Source organism: Sminthopsis crassicaudata, chromosome 3 (assembly GCF_048593235.1).
Source record: "Sminthopsis crassicaudata isolate SCR6 chromosome 3, ASM4859323v1, whole genome shotgun sequence".
NCBI lineage: Eukaryota > Metazoa > Chordata > Mammalia > Dasyuromorphia > Dasyuridae > Sminthopsis > Sminthopsis crassicaudata.
The window spans coordinates 603850294-603866388 of NC_133619.1; the positions used below are offsets into that span (position 1 = coordinate 603850294).

Consider the following 16095-nt stretch of genomic DNA (forward strand, 5'->3'; position numbering starts at 1 on the left):
ACACCCAGAGGAAGGCCTGGCTGAGTTTATGGCTCCCTAGCCGTGGCAGAGCCAGGACTCAAGCTGAGGCCTTATGATTCCAGGCTGGCACATCTGCCATGTGGGCCTGAGGAGAAGGGGCTGATGCAGGCCTGCCCAAATCATAAGGGACACTAAGCTTGGAGGCAGGAAAGTCTAAGGCTATGAAACTTTTCTCTGGGGGGGGGGGGGGGGGGAACTAGAAGGGATCCAGTCAGTTTCTATCACTCTGCAGCCTCCTTGGGGATAACACTGACCTCACCATAGTGTTGGGAGGAAAGTGCTTTGTGCATCTGAAATCACTGAAATTAATACAGAATAACAGTAACCATCACCTCACTTGGCAAAGGGGACTCAAAGGATGATATCAGACACGTCCCCCACCCTCTTCCCTGCAAGGCTTCCTGTCATTCACCCCCTCCTGGCCTACTCACCCACACAGTTGTCACATACACTGCAGTGTGAGGTCCGGGGAGGTCGAAACATCTTGCAGGTGAAGCAGTATTTTAATTTCACCATCTGCCCATTGATCATCACCTCCTTGGTCCTCGGGGGAGGTCTGTAGGTAGAATTGCCAGTATTGTCTGCAGGGGAAAGAGAAAGAGGGGAAGACTGGAGGTCAAACCAAAGCAGCATTAGTTTCCCAGAGCCTATCAGGAAGGGGAGGAGTCCATGGAACCTGGGTCCTACTGACCAACAGCCAGGGCAAAACGCTACAAACTGGGAAACAAAGTCACTCGGGAAATCGCTGATGCCATCAATTAGGCACCTGCTATGTATGGAGCACAATGAATGCTGGAAAAAGATGGAAAGTTAGCCCAGACCTGGTCCCTACTCTCACAGGGTTCAGTCTAGTAGACCATTCATTAACAAAAGTATAAAACATGGGAAGGAGCTCAGGGAAAGGTCTACACTGATGGAGAGATTCAGGACCAGCTCCGTGGAAGGGGCATCTTTGTAGAGAACCTTCAAAAGCTGGGGAAAAGTTCAACAGGTGAAAGGGGATGAAGGGGATTACGGGACGAGGAACACAAAGGCAGGAGATTGCTGGCATGACTGGGAGACTTGTCCTGGGCAGCTGAGGCAGCAACTACATTGAGGTAAATGACCTGAGAGAAGCCTGGAAAGGCTGGCTGGTCTCGGACGGGAGGGACCTGAAGGCTAGGCCTAGGAGTTTGAAGTCTTCTTCACGGACCCCAGAAGAGGAAAGGAGGAACATTACCAGATCAGCTTGTCCAGAAGTTTAGCCTGGCAGCATCTGAAGAGCTGGATAGGGAGAGCTCGGAGGTGGAAGGAGCAATTAGGAGTTACCGCCATAGCTCAGGCAGTACGAACAAGAGCCTCAACTCAAGAGGGGACAATGGGGGGGAAGAAGGACATGAGAAAATGTGTAGAGCTGCAGTCAGGGGGAAGAAGGGGGAAGGGAAAGATGATGACAAAGAGAGAGGAGTCAGAGGCTTCCATGTGCCAACCAGCTACGCTCTGCGGCCACTGGCTAACCACATGCAAGAACGAAGCAGCCCCTGCTCAGGGAGAGGATGAGCTACACAACTGCACCCCTCCCCAGCTCTGAGACTGGGTGATCCTATTACTCCCAAATCCAAAGGGAGGCAGTGAGGCAGTGTAGTAAGCAGAGGCTTGAGTTCAAATTCAGCTGCAGGCACCGACTGTGTGACCCTGGACAAGTCACTTAATTGCCGTCTGCCTCAATTTCCTTTACTGGAAGATGGTGATAATGGTAGTACTGACTTCACAAGATTAATCTAAGTCTCAAATAGCATACAATGTTTTGCAAACACAACATAAACATGAACCACTCTTAATATTAAAATCCCCATCATCAACACCTACATTTCAAGGCCTGGCTGCTTAGCTGGCAGCCAGCCCCAAGAGCCAGTGGCATAATGGGCACATCCACTTGTATGTTTCAGATTCACCCTCTGTTCAGCATCCTTCTCCAGACACTTGGACCCAAGAGTCTGGAGCTTTTAATTAGAATCCCAGTGACAAAATCTCAGAACCACGAGGAGTTTCAGAGACCATCTGCTCCGCCTCCAAGCTGAGCTAGGTTTGAACACCCCCTGACTCTGCTGAAGACCTCTGGTGAGGGGGAAGCCACCAGGCTCTGCAGCAGACAATTCTAAGTGTTAGCAAGTTTTCCTTCCACATCTTCCGACTTACTAGTTTTTATCTGTGTAGTCAATCTAAAGACTCTTGTCCCCGACAGGCCCTCAAACAGAACTCAGCTTTATGCCTGCCTGAGCCTTTTCTTCTCTCCATGATGAACATCCCCAGTTCCTTCAACCAATGTATAACATAAGTCTAACAGCCAGTTGTCTTCCTCTGGATATGTTCTAGCTTATAGATGACCTTCATTTTAAAAATTTATCTGTCCCCTTCCTGGGCCTGCCTTCTTGACCGTGTCTCTCAATGCCATGTAAGAACACAGGAGTTTTTAATAGCTGTGCCATCACTACTGATTTATTCTGAAGTTAAGAGTCTTCTAAGGGCGGCGCCCCCTCCATCTTTTTCAGACAAGCTGTTATCAAGAGATTAGACAAGATCTAATTTGTGGGTAAGAAGGTTTTTTTTGTTTTTTTTTTTTTTTAAATCTCTATTAAATTTCCATCTTAGTCCTAGCCAGATGTTCTAGCCTGTGAAGATCTTGAATAATGTACTAGGTATCCTTCTCAACTTGGGGTCACTTCAAACATGACTATAATAAGTTTAGATTTATGTATGTGTTTTAATGTCTGCAAAAGCATCATCCTATTTGAGCCTCATATCCCTGAGAAGTGGGTGCTATTCAGATTTTACAGATGAGGAAATTGAAGCTTAGAGGTTAAGGATTTAAGTAACAGGCTGCCAAATCAACAGAGCACTGGACTTATAGGCAAGAAGAACTGAGTTCAAATCCTGCCTTGGACACCTCCTTGTCTCTGAATAAATTTCTCTCCGTCTCAGGTCCCTCATCTAGAAATCAAGAGTAATAACAACACTTTCCTCCCAGGATTGTTATGAGGATCAGTAGAGACAGAGTCCTAGTAGCAGGGAAGCTCTCAGAGTCCCTTCACCAATACCATCATCTCAAAGACCTCAGAGAGTTGAGGGACGGACCCAGAGCTGGGACCCCCATCCTGCCAGTGGTCTTCCCATCATGCCGAATGAGGCTGCTCCAAGGCGAGACTCTTGCCTTGTCTGTATTTAGCTGGTGTGGACTTACACAAGTATATGCCATTCTTCCTGACTGACTATAAGTTTCAGGAGAGCACAGGCTAATACTTTCACGTTGTATCCCCCATGTCCAGCACAGGCCTGGCCAAGAGCGAGACCAAGTAACAAATTTGCCTGATTCCTCAAGCCCATGATGCTGTACACCAGACAGAGTACTGGGCTGGAAATTAGAAAGAATTCAAATCCAGCTTTAGACACACTAGCTGTGTGAACCTGGCCAAATTACTCAATCTCTGCCTCAGTTTCCTTAACTGCAAAATGGGGATAACATTGTCGTGAGGACCAAATAAAATATTTCCTTTTCTGGGGTGTGTGATTATCACAGTGCCTAGTACTCAGTAGGTGCTACATAAATGCTTATTCCCTTCCCTCCGCCCATCCCCAATTCTTTGCAATGCTTCCACCTTGCTGCAGATGCTCATTATGGACAATATAATAGCCACGATTATTATAGCTCTAGACTAATCTTCCTCATGCAGGGACACTGGGTTATGTTTTTCCTCTGCTCAAAACCCTTCACCTCTCCCTCCCTGGCTCCTGGATCTCAGGCTTCCCTAGCAGGGAGTGATTGCAGCTTCCCAGCCATGGCCCATTAGCCTCCCCGCCTTATCACCAGTCCAGCCAAACTGGCCTGGCTGCACCAGCCCCAGGATGTGTCTCCTCTTGGATCCAGGGACACAGGCCTCTGGCTTTTCCTCCCACAGGACACTCAACCTCTCAACTCAGGGCTTTCTTTGGCCATCCAGTACACCTGCATCACTCTCCCTCCTGTTCTAACTGACTTCCTTGGCTTCCTTTAAATTCCCCCTTCAACAGGAAGCCTTCCTCATCCCTCCATGGCTGCCCTTGGTTAATCACTTTCTACTTATTGTGTTTGTACACAGCGTGTGTGCACACAGCAGTTTGCATCTTGTCTTCCCCAGTAGACTGGGAGTTCCTATGTATCCCCACTGCTTAGTTCAGTGCCAATATACTATCAGTGCTTAATAAGGACTTGTTAACTGCCTAATTTGAAGTGCTATAGAAGAGTGTGTGGAGAATAGGTAATAAAGGACCAGTGAAAGAACTGTCCCCTGAGGCAGACTGACCAACTGGCTGGTGGGTCTGGAGATAGGAAGAGCTGAGTTCCATTGTGGCCTGGGCCATCTCCTAGGTGGGTGATCCTCAGGCAAGCCACTTCCACTCCATCTCAATGTCCTTGGGAGCAGGACTGCATGGCCCTAAAGGTACCTCCCAGCTCAGTCTAAGATCCCCAGAGCCAGGAAGTGAGGTTTCGGTTCCAGACTGGCCTCTGCCACATCCTGCCTCTAGGGCCCTAGTTCTTTCTTGGGAACTCCCAATGTCAATGACATGACAGCCTGGATTGAAAAAGATCAAAATGTATTACAAGGACTTATACCTGAGTGTCTCTCCAAGGCTGGCCTCCAAACACGGTAGTAAAGAAGAAGCAGAGGTCCTGGGTTCAAATCTCCCTCTGAGCAGGTCACCACTGCTGAAAGAGGGTACTACCCTCATGGCCTCTAAAGTACCTAAATTTAGGTACTGACACTTGCTTTCTCAGGGCATTCTGCTCCTAAAGCTGCCTGGAATACCTCAGGAAGAACCCCATTTTAGAGAGATGTTTGAGTCCTGCTGTCCTAGAGCTTACCTCTCATGGGTTAAATGAGCCACCGTGGGCTGACCCTAGGAACTGAACCTCCTCTATGAACAGAGAAAATGCCTCCTGGGCTGCCAACATCCAGGAGAGGATGGGAGCTGCCATTCTTTTCACAGTGGCTAGCACAGGGCTCTGAACACCAGTGGGCATGGAATAGCTGCAGAATGAATGAATTCTCGTTGGCTGCCCACAGGTCTAACCCAGGCAGAGAGGAGCCAGCTTGGGCCTTCCACCCCTAGGCACTGGGTAGGTGGGCGGAAAGAGGGAAGAGATTCAACATGCCCTAATCTAACCGAAACCCAACTGCAGAACTTTCTGATGGCCAGATTTCCTACTTCATCAAACCTACTCCTCCAAAAAAGGAAGTGAGTCTCCTCACACCCAATTTCCCCAGGCTTCAAGAACTGGGGGAGGATGAAAGAGGAGCTATCATGTAAGAACTGTGGGTGGTACTGAGGTCAATGAGTGAGAAATGTCAGAAGTCACATGGCTCCTGTATTACCAGGGGACTGGGGGGATGGGAGGTACCCCAAAGCACAAACCCTGCCCTCAAGTCTTGGCCCTGTGACCTGGGGTTGCTCCCAGAGTCTCTCAAATGGAGAGGACTTCCTGCATGTAAACCAGTCTCTAATGAAAGGATGGCAAGCTCCTGAGCAAGCCCGTTCCACCGAGGATCTAGCTTCAGAACTAGAAGAAGCCTTAGAGACCATTAAACCAATGAGGCACAAACTCAGCCTGAGTGACTCGCCATATCCTGCCTCTCCATTCCTTGCTCTTGATTCTATCCTCTTCCTATAAGCCATCATTGTGCTTGTCTCCCTACTCCCTCTGAGACTCAGTTTCCCCATCTGTACAATGCTATGGGAGCTGCCCTTTGTGGTGATGTCCTGCAAATTCTTCCCTGTAATTCCTCTGTTACATATGGGTCCCAGTTTTTATTTGGAGAGCCACAACCCTGTAAGAATCCTAAGCAAAAAGGAAAACATTTCCCATTAAGAATGGCTAAAGGAAAATGAATACAAGGGATAATATTATAAAATATATATATATATATATATATATATATATAATAAAAAAAAATTAAAAAAAAATAAATTTAAAAAAAAAAAAAAAAAAAAAAAAAGAATGGCTAAAGGATGGTGCAGTGAAGATGGCTGGGTGATGCAGTGGATAGAGCACCAGCCCTGAAGTCAGGAAGACCTGAGTTCAAATCTGGACTCAGACACTTAACACTTCCTGGCTGTGTGACCCTGCACAAGTCACTTGACTCCAATTGCCTCAGCAAAAAAAAAAAAAAAAAGAAAAAGAAAAAGAAAAAGAAAAAGAAAAAGAAAAAGAAAAAGAAAAGAATGGCTTCATTGATTGCCAAACAAAGCTAACATTACTGCTTTGAGGTTCAATTGCATTTCTCGTGAAGAAGAGCAGCATGGGGATGCCGGGGATGCCTCCGGGCACCCTTATGAGAATTGTCAGGAGACCAAAGATGGAACTGAAGGAACCCAAGACTGGCCACAAAGTGCTGAGCTGCGTCAGGCTCCACTTTGCCCTCCTTGCCTGTCTTTTTACACATATGAGCTGTGGCATTGTTTCCACACTTAGTGGCTTAAATGTCACCAAACAGGAAGCCAGAATCCAGAGGTCACAAGGACTTGGGCGTCTGAACCCCATTCACCTCCTGCTACATAGGCTAGGGCAGCCACATCTGGACCTAATCACAACCTCAGAAACTCATGTAATTCAGAGGAAGCTCAGAACAGAAAAAGCAGCAAGAACAAGGAGGGAACTTGGAACACAGGAAAGAGGAAGAACGGGCAGAGGGCTTGGAACTCAAGAAGGAAGCAGAGCAGGCAGAGTGCTCAGAATGCAGGCGGGGAACTCGGAACACATGAAGGAGCCAGTGGGCAGGGAGCTCAGAACACAGGGAGGAGACAGAACAGATAGGGAGCTTAGAATGTGGGCAAGAACTCAGAGGAGCCAAATGCGCAGGGTTGGGAGGGAGCTTGGAATGCAGGGAATAGGCACAGTAGGGAGGAGAGAGCTAAGAACAAAGGGAGGAGGCAGAGTATGAAGGGAGGTCAGAACAAAGAATATCGGAGTGAGGACAGATCATAGAAATAATTCCTTCACTGGGAATTCATACTTGCCTACTATGTGTCCTATAGATGCTACAGATACAAAGAAAAAATGAGAGTCCCTTCCCTCTGGGGCATGGGAGTACTTGGGTTAGACTTCCTGGATCCTGGAATCTCTACATATCAGAAGGAAGTGAAGGGGATTCTGCGTGAGGAAGGAGAGCATTCCAGGCATGGAGGTAGATAAGTATGAGGTTATACACAGGTAATACCAAGTAGATGTACTAGCTCAGGAGACAGCATAAAGCACTGGGCCTAAAGGACCTAAGTTCAAATCTAGCCTCAGACCCTGACTAGTTGGGTAACCCTGTTTGCCTCAGTTTCCTCATCTGTAAAATGAGGTGGAGAAGGAAAAGGCAAACCGCTTCAATATTTTTGCCAAGGAAACCTCATGGACAGCACTGGTGTTCTATGGTCCACAGACAAGAGAAAGTGGGAGACACTTGAACAGCCCAGGTCAATCCACTGCCTCACCAGGCCAGTGACCCCCTAGCTTGTCTATCAGGTTGACTGGCAGTTTCCTCTCTACCCATCCAGTCACTCTGTAAAGACACTGTACATCTCTCCTTACTAGACAGTTGTCTCCCCCATTAGAATGTATGCGCTCCGAGGACAAAGACTGCTGCTGCCCTTCTTTGTATTTTTGATGCTTGGCATAGTGGCTAGCAAACAAGAAGCATTTAACAAACACTTCTTGCCTCACTGAGCTCAGTGCTCTATCATTTCAACAATTTCCCTCTTCCAAGACTCTGGCTTTCAGTTTTCCTTCCTCCACAAGTTCCTCAGCATTCACATCTAATTCTGCGAAACAAAATTAGCCACATCTCAATTCCTGTGTTTGTTATACTCATGTATTTAGTGTCCTTCATCTGCCTGGAATAGTGATGTCTCGACATGGCAAGGAACTTGAGACTATCTAGTTCCACTGTCACATGAGGCAGTGATCCCATCTGCTGGGGTCAGGCAGCCTCTGCTATAGGACCCTCCAGATGGCTCTGGAGGGGAAAGTGAGGCATATGACCTTGCCTAGCCTCGCATCACTTAAATCCAATTAACTTGCATGTCGTGGCATCCCCTCCCTGATGTCAGGGTCCTCTTAGAGAACAAGGACAAACAACAGGGCCCCCAGGGATAGAGTACTCCCAGCCTGCGGACAACCCAGGCCATTACTAGAAAGCTCTTTCCAAATTTTCCTCTCAGAAACTCTATTCACAACTGCTCTCTGCCTTCTGTACCATGAAGCTCTTGGCCCCCCTCTTCCTGACTCTGTTTTTCTGGGAGTTAAACATCCCCAATTCCTTTAACTCAAAGGCAATGACACGGACCACAGACCTTCACCAACCTGGTCACACCCTCTGTTACAGACATTCTAGCTTGTCTGGGTGCCTTCTAAAATGTGGCCACCTGGATCTGTGCAAAATATGGCAGAATGGCCTCCCTCAATCTGGATACTGGCTTCTATTCTTTCCAGCAGCAGTCAGAAGGCCTGGGCCTCAGGCCGCTATTTTCTAGAGGGCAGTGATCCAGGTACTTAGGGCTCCCAAGGCTACTGTGGCGGGGGACAGGAGGGGAGTAGTCAGTCCCCAGGCAGGACAAGAGGGCCAACATTGCACATGTGACTGTTGGGCAAAGCCTAACTCCACTCCTGCTACACACTGACTTCTGAAGGTGAGTCTTTTTCTCAGTCCTCCACCTTGTACCCTTGTTCCAAAAACTACCTTGTGGCTCTCTTATATATTGTCTCCCTAGGATGCAAGCGCCCAGGCAGGCCTGTTTATGCCCCTGGCCTCTGGTCACCTGAGTTTTTAGGACAAGGCTGTCCTGTCACTGCCCTGGAGACAGCCTTTCTCCTAGCTAGAGCTCTGGCTGTGACACCTACCACCCTCATGGCTAGAACAGCAGCCTGCCCGGGAAAGCAAAACTTCTGGCTCCTTTCTTCCTCTTGTTGGCTTTGAGAGCCACAAATTCTTCTCCTGACCTGTTCAAAAGAGTTCTGAACCCTTTTAAAGGCAAGATGCTTCCTGAAGGATCAGATCTGAAGGCACATCCTACACTTCTGCCCACTCTTTAGTCTGAATGAGGAGAAGCCTCCTGGGACCACGGCAGCTAAAACATATTTCAGGTCTGATGGGAGAGTTACCTCTCCACTCTCATACAGCCTAGAGATGATCTGAAGGCAATTCAAAAGAGGGCTGAGCCCTCATCCCCAACTGCCCAAACAGCCTGGGGCCTATGTCAGGGCTCCCAGAGGAGCCAGAGTCTGGGCCCCTGACCTCTTCTCCCCATCAAATAGATCACTGACAATCCTTTTGGTGATATCCTTGGAGGGTGGGGCTACATTTCCTCAGCAAACCAAAAAGGGAAAAGCTCTTTGTGCCAAAGAACAAAGCCCAGGCTTATGGGGTGGGGCCTGGTGGAGGTTGGGGGAGCCAGGAAAGACTGGACACAGTACATTAGGAGAGAAAGGAAGCTGAGGGCAGGAGAGCAATGACAACAAGAGGGAGGAGCAGGGAGGAGCTTGGGCAGCCAGAGGTAAGAGGAGGGGGGAGGGGGGAGAAAGGAAGGAAGGAAGAGGGAAACATATTACATTAGATCTCCCCCTCCCTCCACCTAACTCTGCAGTTACCACTGATGAGCTAAATGATTTCCTGAGATGAGAAGCTGTAGGTGGTGTTCTAATATCCACAGGCCGCCGGGGCTCCCCAGAGCCAGCTGGGAGCTCACAAGTCCACTTCAAAGCCATGATGGAGGAAGGAACTGACCACCTCCAGAAAGCCCCGGAGGTGACAAACATTCAATCAGCAGCAACTCAGCAGCAAGGAGCCAGAGGAGGCTAAGACAGTAAATGGAGTTCAAAATGTTAGCCCAGTGAAATTGCACAGAGGCTTAGGTGGAAGGAAGACCTCCCCAGAGCACAAAGTATACAGAAGGAAAGCCAGGGATACCAGCCTTCTGGGGCTCCCACTCCCCAAATAATTGAAATAGAAGTGACTGCCATTAAGACAACATTTTAACTTGGGGGAGGGTGGGAGCTTCCACTCATCATCTACAAGGATGCTAAGCGGCAGCCCTGGATCAGGACCACCTGGCCTCAGACAGCTAGTCGGGTACACGGGGCAGCTTGGTCTGGGGCTCACCGATCTGTTTCTCCAGGGCGGCTGCCTCGTTGGGAGTAGCTCGGGGCAGGATCCCAGGATCAGTGAAACTTGTCTGCAGCAGGCAGCTCATGACGAAGAAGAAGAGCATGCTCCCGATGATGGGGATGGCCAGGGTCAGGTGGCGGGCCAGAAAAGGACAGCTACAACAAAGAGAGAGATTGGTCAGATGGCCCCACCATCTCCCAGAGGGCTGCAGACATTGTCCTGACCCTGAAAGAGGCTGGCTGGCCTCGTGAGTAACTTCACAGCCCAAATCAAGAGGTTCATGAGGTAACAGACTCAGACTAAGAACAGAAAGAGATCTCAGAGATCATCTAATTCCAGTCTTGTAACTTTCCAGGTGAAAAGGCCCAGAAATGGGCATGGAAGCCTGTGGGTACCTGAGCCATTAGTGCTAGAGTTTCCAAAGGAGCCCAGTTGCAGTCACTGTCTAGTTTGGCCCAGGACCCAGGGGTATCCCAGAAGTGCCTGAGATTCAAAGCTAATTATACTGGCATTGAGAGCTTGGATAGTTTAACAACCTCCTGCCCCAATTTCTCTCTCCTCCATCCTTTATCCTGCTGCTAGAATAATCTTTGTTACACACAGATCTGGATACATGACTCTTGTGCTACAAATTTTTCAGTTTGCACTTTGCAAATCTTAAAGCACTATCAGAAGTCATAATTACAGGTCAAACTGCTAGGTCTGGCACTCAAGGCTCTCCATGATTTGAACCTGCCCTATCTTTCCAGCAATTCCTTTTACTACTTCCTTCCATAGATTCCTACTCTTTAGTCAAACTAGACAAGCCTCTGCCCTTCCTCCACATAGCTTTCATTCATGTGTCTCTGTGGCTTTCTTTGCTCACCCTAGTCCCTCTGCCTAAATCATCTTCCCTCCTCTTCTGCAACTGGTCACTCGCTACCCAACTCAAAGGCTGCCTCCTCCAGGAAGCCTTCTCAGAAGGCTTTTCTCTTTGGTTTCATACTGCACTGGTTTTTATAACTTTCTAATGTACTGCAGAAGTGTAATATTGTATAAAGTATTCTGTATTTGTGGCCTGACCCTATACGAGACTGTTAGCTACATGAGGACAGGGACTTTATCAAAGCAAAATTTTATATTTCTCCCACAGCTAAGAACAGAGAAGGCTTTGCCTAGAGAAGACCATATGTATATGTTATGTCCTTCACTAAAATGTAAGTTCCTTTATTGGGGAAGCTCTATTGAAATGGTCCGACCATTCTGGAGAGCACTCTGGAGCTAAGCCCCATTGTCACTAAACCATGCGTGTTTTGACCCAGCAATAGCACTAGTAGGTTATACCCCAAGGAGATTAAAGGAAAAGAGAAGGACCTACATATTCAAACATATTTATAGTAGCTCTTTTTTTATGGCAAAGAACTGAAAACTGAAAAGAAAAATCAAATTGAGAATGGCTGAACAAATTGTGGCATCTGATAGTGATGTAATTCTACTGTGCTATAAGATATGATAAGCATGAGTTTCAGAAAAACCTGCGAAGACAAATGAATTGATGCACAGTGAAGTGAACAGAACCAAGAGAACACTACATACGGTGATAGCAATATAGCAATATTGTAACAATAATCAACGTAAAAGACTTAGTTACTCTGATCAATATGAACTGCAACAATTCCAAAGTAGAGTGAAGTACATTGTTTTTCATTTTCTTTGTTTTTCTTGCTTTCTGTTGTTGTTGTTTATAACATGACAAATATGGAAATTTTTGCATGACTTCATATATATAATGGATATTATATTTCTTGTATTCTCAAAGGTGGAAGACAGAATAAAGAGAGAGAATCTGAGACTGAAGATAAAAACCTAAAAGTAAATAAAATAAATATGCCCCAAAGGGTATAAGAAAGCCAAATAAATAAATGTTACTTCACAGCAGGAAGCAGGCAGTTCACTCTCTGGGAATATCCCCTAAGGTATCTACAAGCATCATGGCACTACTTGCCCTGAGGGCCTGGTTTCTAGAGACAAGTCACCTGAGTATGTCAGGTTTTATTCTATGAACTTCACCTGTTTGCAATGGGAAAAATGCAATCCCATAGCCCTCTGGCACTGGTGCCACTTGTAAGAAGCAGGGATGATTTGGACCTTCTTCAATTTACATACAACTAGATATCCTGAGGGACAGAGGAAGCTTTGAAGCTGGGAAGAAGCATCTATTCATAAGTCTGGAGGCTTAAGGCTAGAAGAGACTTCAGAGATCAAAAAATCTAAACAGTTCATTTTTTAAAATGAGGTCTAGAGAGATTTGGTGGAGATCACATTGTTAATGAATGACAGAATGACAGGATTTAAACTGAGGCCCTCCAATTCCCAAATGCAGCCATTTGAATTTCCCTATGGAAAATTGAGCTCTGACAGGAAAAGTATTTTGCCTACAGTCACACGGTTTGTGGGTAGCACAGGCAGGACAGAAACCTAGGTCCCTCAAGTCTGAATACATCACTGACACCGGGAAATAACCTACTAAAGAGCTGTCATATGCTATTAACAATGACTATAAGGTTACAACGACCCTTCAAAGATCACAGGATATGACAATTCTTTGTGTATGCCCTGGTTCTTGCCATTGATAGGAATTACCAACATTTTTCTGCTACAGCAACCACCTCTGCTGCCCCACCAGGTCTTGGTCCAGTACTCAAACTCTCAAACCAGACTTTCACCTCTCACTCAGGAAGCAAAGAAAACAATCCCCACCAGTTTGGCCATAAGCATGTCATACCCCCATACTCGGTCTCATTATTGTCTGAGACAAAGTATGCATCATCTCATGAGGTTCACCAGTCCAAGGAAATTCCCTATCCCAAGTGACTGACCTAAATTCTATACTCTAGAGGAGCCATGGGCCTCTGCCACACCCAGGACCACTGCAGACGGTTCATGCTCCAGAGCCCAATCAAAGAGATCTAGGAGAGTGCTTGGTCTCCGCCCCCGCCCCCCCAGCCTACAAATGAGGTAGGAGGGCCTACCTGAAAGTACCTCTAAACTAAGTTCCCGACTGGCTTCAAAAGGCGCTGAGAAAGAAATTGCCTGTTCTCCTACCTCCTATATGGGTGCATGTGGGAGGGGGAAGGGGGCAACCGAAGTTGTTATGAAATAGATCTCAGATCTCAATCCAAGGCAATCCCAATAGACTTTGGATGGAAAATGCCATCTGCATTCAGAATCTTTTATCTTGTCCTGGCCTAGCAAGGAACAGGAATAGGGTAAATGCAGAAGGAAAACTATCTCATGTTGGGGGGAAGGAAAAAGGTAACTTCTCTTTCACCTTTGCCCCAAGTGATATTTGGAGCTGGTGAATAAGTGGTGCTGGAGGAAATAATGAAGTGTATCGGAGAATGTTATTGCCACATGCAGAGACAATGATGGAGTGACTGATGAGGTCTTCCTAGGTCTTAGAAAAGATAACAAAAGGGGGGGAAGGGAGAGGGACAAAAGGGCAGAAAAGGATAGGGCTGGTCCAGGCAGGAGAAAAATGTTCCCTGGGTCATGTACTCACACTCTGGAATGAGTTTACCCTTAGTTTCCCTATCTGCAAAATGGAAAGACTGTATTAATATCCAGATCAACCTATCCCACAAGGGCATGGGGAGGTTAAAAAAAAAAATCTCCTGGAGGCTAGCAAGAGCAGCCACATAAAAATACTACAGATTTCTCCTCTAAGATAATAAGAAATTATTGTTATTAATAACTGTTGATGATCTAGGGCGATGGGAAATCACACAAGAGGCACGAGGAGCCGAGCGGGGAGACTGGGCAAGACTGTGGGGCCAAGGGAAAGGGTGATTGTGGCTCAGGAGATTCAGGGGGAGACAGGCGGAGAAAGGGCCAAGGAAGCCCCGCGGCACTTAAATAAAAGGAGAACGATGACCAGCCTGAGAGGGATCAGGAGAGACGCGGATAACAAGGGAGTGATGGGGAGTGGGGAGAGAAAGGGAACGACTCCTGAGGAAAGGAAAGGATGGAGGATAATATGACTGAAGGGAGACATAAGGATAGAACTAAAGAGTGCTCACTGAGACTTCTAGAGGCCTCCACACAAGGGCCAGCACCCATCATCAGGAGACAGCAGAGGGGCGGCCAGCAGGAAGCCAATGGGCCCTGAGAGGGCCAAGGACCCGGGAGATTCGGGGGAGGGAGAAAAGGAAGATGATTCAAAGGGGCCAGTTGGGACGGGGCTGGGCAGATGACCCAAGGGGCCAAGGAGGGATGATCCCCGGAGGGAAAGGGATAGAGAAAATGACTCCCGCTGGACAGGAGAGCCAGGAGTGGGAGGAGACGCACAAGGATGGAAGGTGACCCGGGAGACCGGGCTCTAAAGCGATGGGGACAAGTGGAGCTGCCCCGGAGGCCTGAGCCACGGGGGAGAGACCACCCAGGGGGCAGAGGGATGGGGATAAGTAGAGATCACCCAAGAAGAACCGAGGGGTAAGGGGGGAGGAGAGGGGTGTCCCAAGGGAGACAGAGGGGGAAGGATGGAGATGACCCGGGGGCACAAAGGAGTAAGGAGGAGATGACCCAAAGGAAACAGGGAGAAGGGTGGGAGGGGATGACCCAGGGGCCCAGGCTGGGGAGGAGCGGACCTCGGGGAAGGGATGGGAGGACCCGAAGGGCACAGTGAGCCCAGGGCCGGCGAGAGATGATGGGGGGTAACAGATGCACGGGGATGACCCCGGGGCGGGGCAGCGGGGATGGGTAGCGGTGACCCGAGGGGGGGGCGGCGGGGCAGAGGACGTGCCGCGGGCCCGAGGAGGGCGGAGGAGGACGGCATTGGCCACCCGGGCCGGAGGTGAGCCGCCGCGCGGGGGCGGGGCGCCCCCTCCTCACTCACTCGAAGATGAAGAAGAGCGTCGTGGTGGTGACGATGAGGACGACGGTGAGCGCGAAGACGCTGCCGTGCCCGGCCAGCATGAGGCGGCCGCCGCAGTAGAAGCGGTTGCGGCCCGGGAACACCTCCCATTTGCGGCAGGGCCGGACGGAGGCGGCGGATGAGACGGAGGCGGCGGGCTCGGGGCCCGAGCTCAGCCTGCGGGGCGTCGGGGGCGGCCCGGAGCCGGACTGGGGGGCGCTGGGCGGCGGCGGCGGGGCGGCCCCGGGGCGGATCTGCTGGTACTCGCACTCCTTCATGCGGCCGCGGCCTGGGCTTCGTCTCTGCCCCCCCGGCGTCCTGCGGGCCGAGCCGGGCGGACGAGCGGACTGACAGGGCTGCCGGGGCCGGGACCAGCAGCGGCGGCGGCGCACTCAGCGCCCGCTCCGCGGCTCCGCAGCTTCTCTAGGTCCGCTCCGCCCCCTCGGCTGCTGCTGAGGCTGCCCCCGCCGCCGCCGCCCGCCCGGCCTCCTGCCGCAGCGCCCCCTCAGTCCGGGCCCGGCATGGCGCCCTGGGCCCGCGACGCTGAGGCCCCGCCCCGATGGCGCCGACCACGCCCCCGGTCTCAGCCACCGCCCGGCTCCAAACCCCGTCGCCCGCCCCGCCTCCGACCCCGATCCCGCCCTCAGTCTCCATCCTCTCCAGGTGCGGCCCCGCCCCCAGTCCCGCCTCAAACCAGCTCCGATGCCCGACCCCTTCTCCAAGTCTGTTCCAGCTTCATCCCTCTTCCCAGGCAGTTTTAGCCTCACTCCCCTCCTCGTGATGGCCCCGCCCCCAACACTAACTCCTCCTCCCAAGTCAGTCACAGCTTTAGCCTCCACTCTCCTCAGACGCTGGTCCCACCCCCATCCTCCAACCCAGCTTCAGACCACCACCCCGACCCAGCCGCAGCCTCCGCCCGCTCGGGGCTCTGTATCCGCCCCCAGCACGAAGCACCACCCCAACAGAGAGCCTGGACACCAGGCCACGCCCTCAACCTGCGCTAGGTCCTGCCCCGCCTCT

The 16095-nt window shown here is 49.8% G+C and overlaps 1 protein-coding gene across 3 annotated transcripts in view; it reads right to left on the reverse strand.

Annotated features, from left to right (window-relative positions):
- The window catches only part of ZDHHC18 (zDHHC palmitoyltransferase 18), a 35888-nt gene extending 20329 nt beyond the window's left edge, over positions 1-15559 (reverse strand). Inside the window, exons 1-3 of one of the 3 annotated variants that reach the window (XM_074305697.1) lie at positions 15058-15557; positions 10179-10339; positions 453-602 (exon numbers count right to left, since the gene is read on the reverse strand). In XM_074305697.1, coding sequence (XP_074161798.1) covers positions 453-602; positions 10179-10339; positions 15058-15353 — 607 coding nt within the window. In that variant the 5' untranslated portion in view covers positions 15354-15557. Of the gene's footprint in view, positions 1-452; positions 603-10178; positions 10340-15057 lie in introns of all 3 variants that reach the window. The other 2 variants (XM_074305696.1, XM_074305698.1) reach the window with 2 other exon arrangements.
- Between the last annotated feature and the right edge of the window lie 536 nt (positions 15560-16095).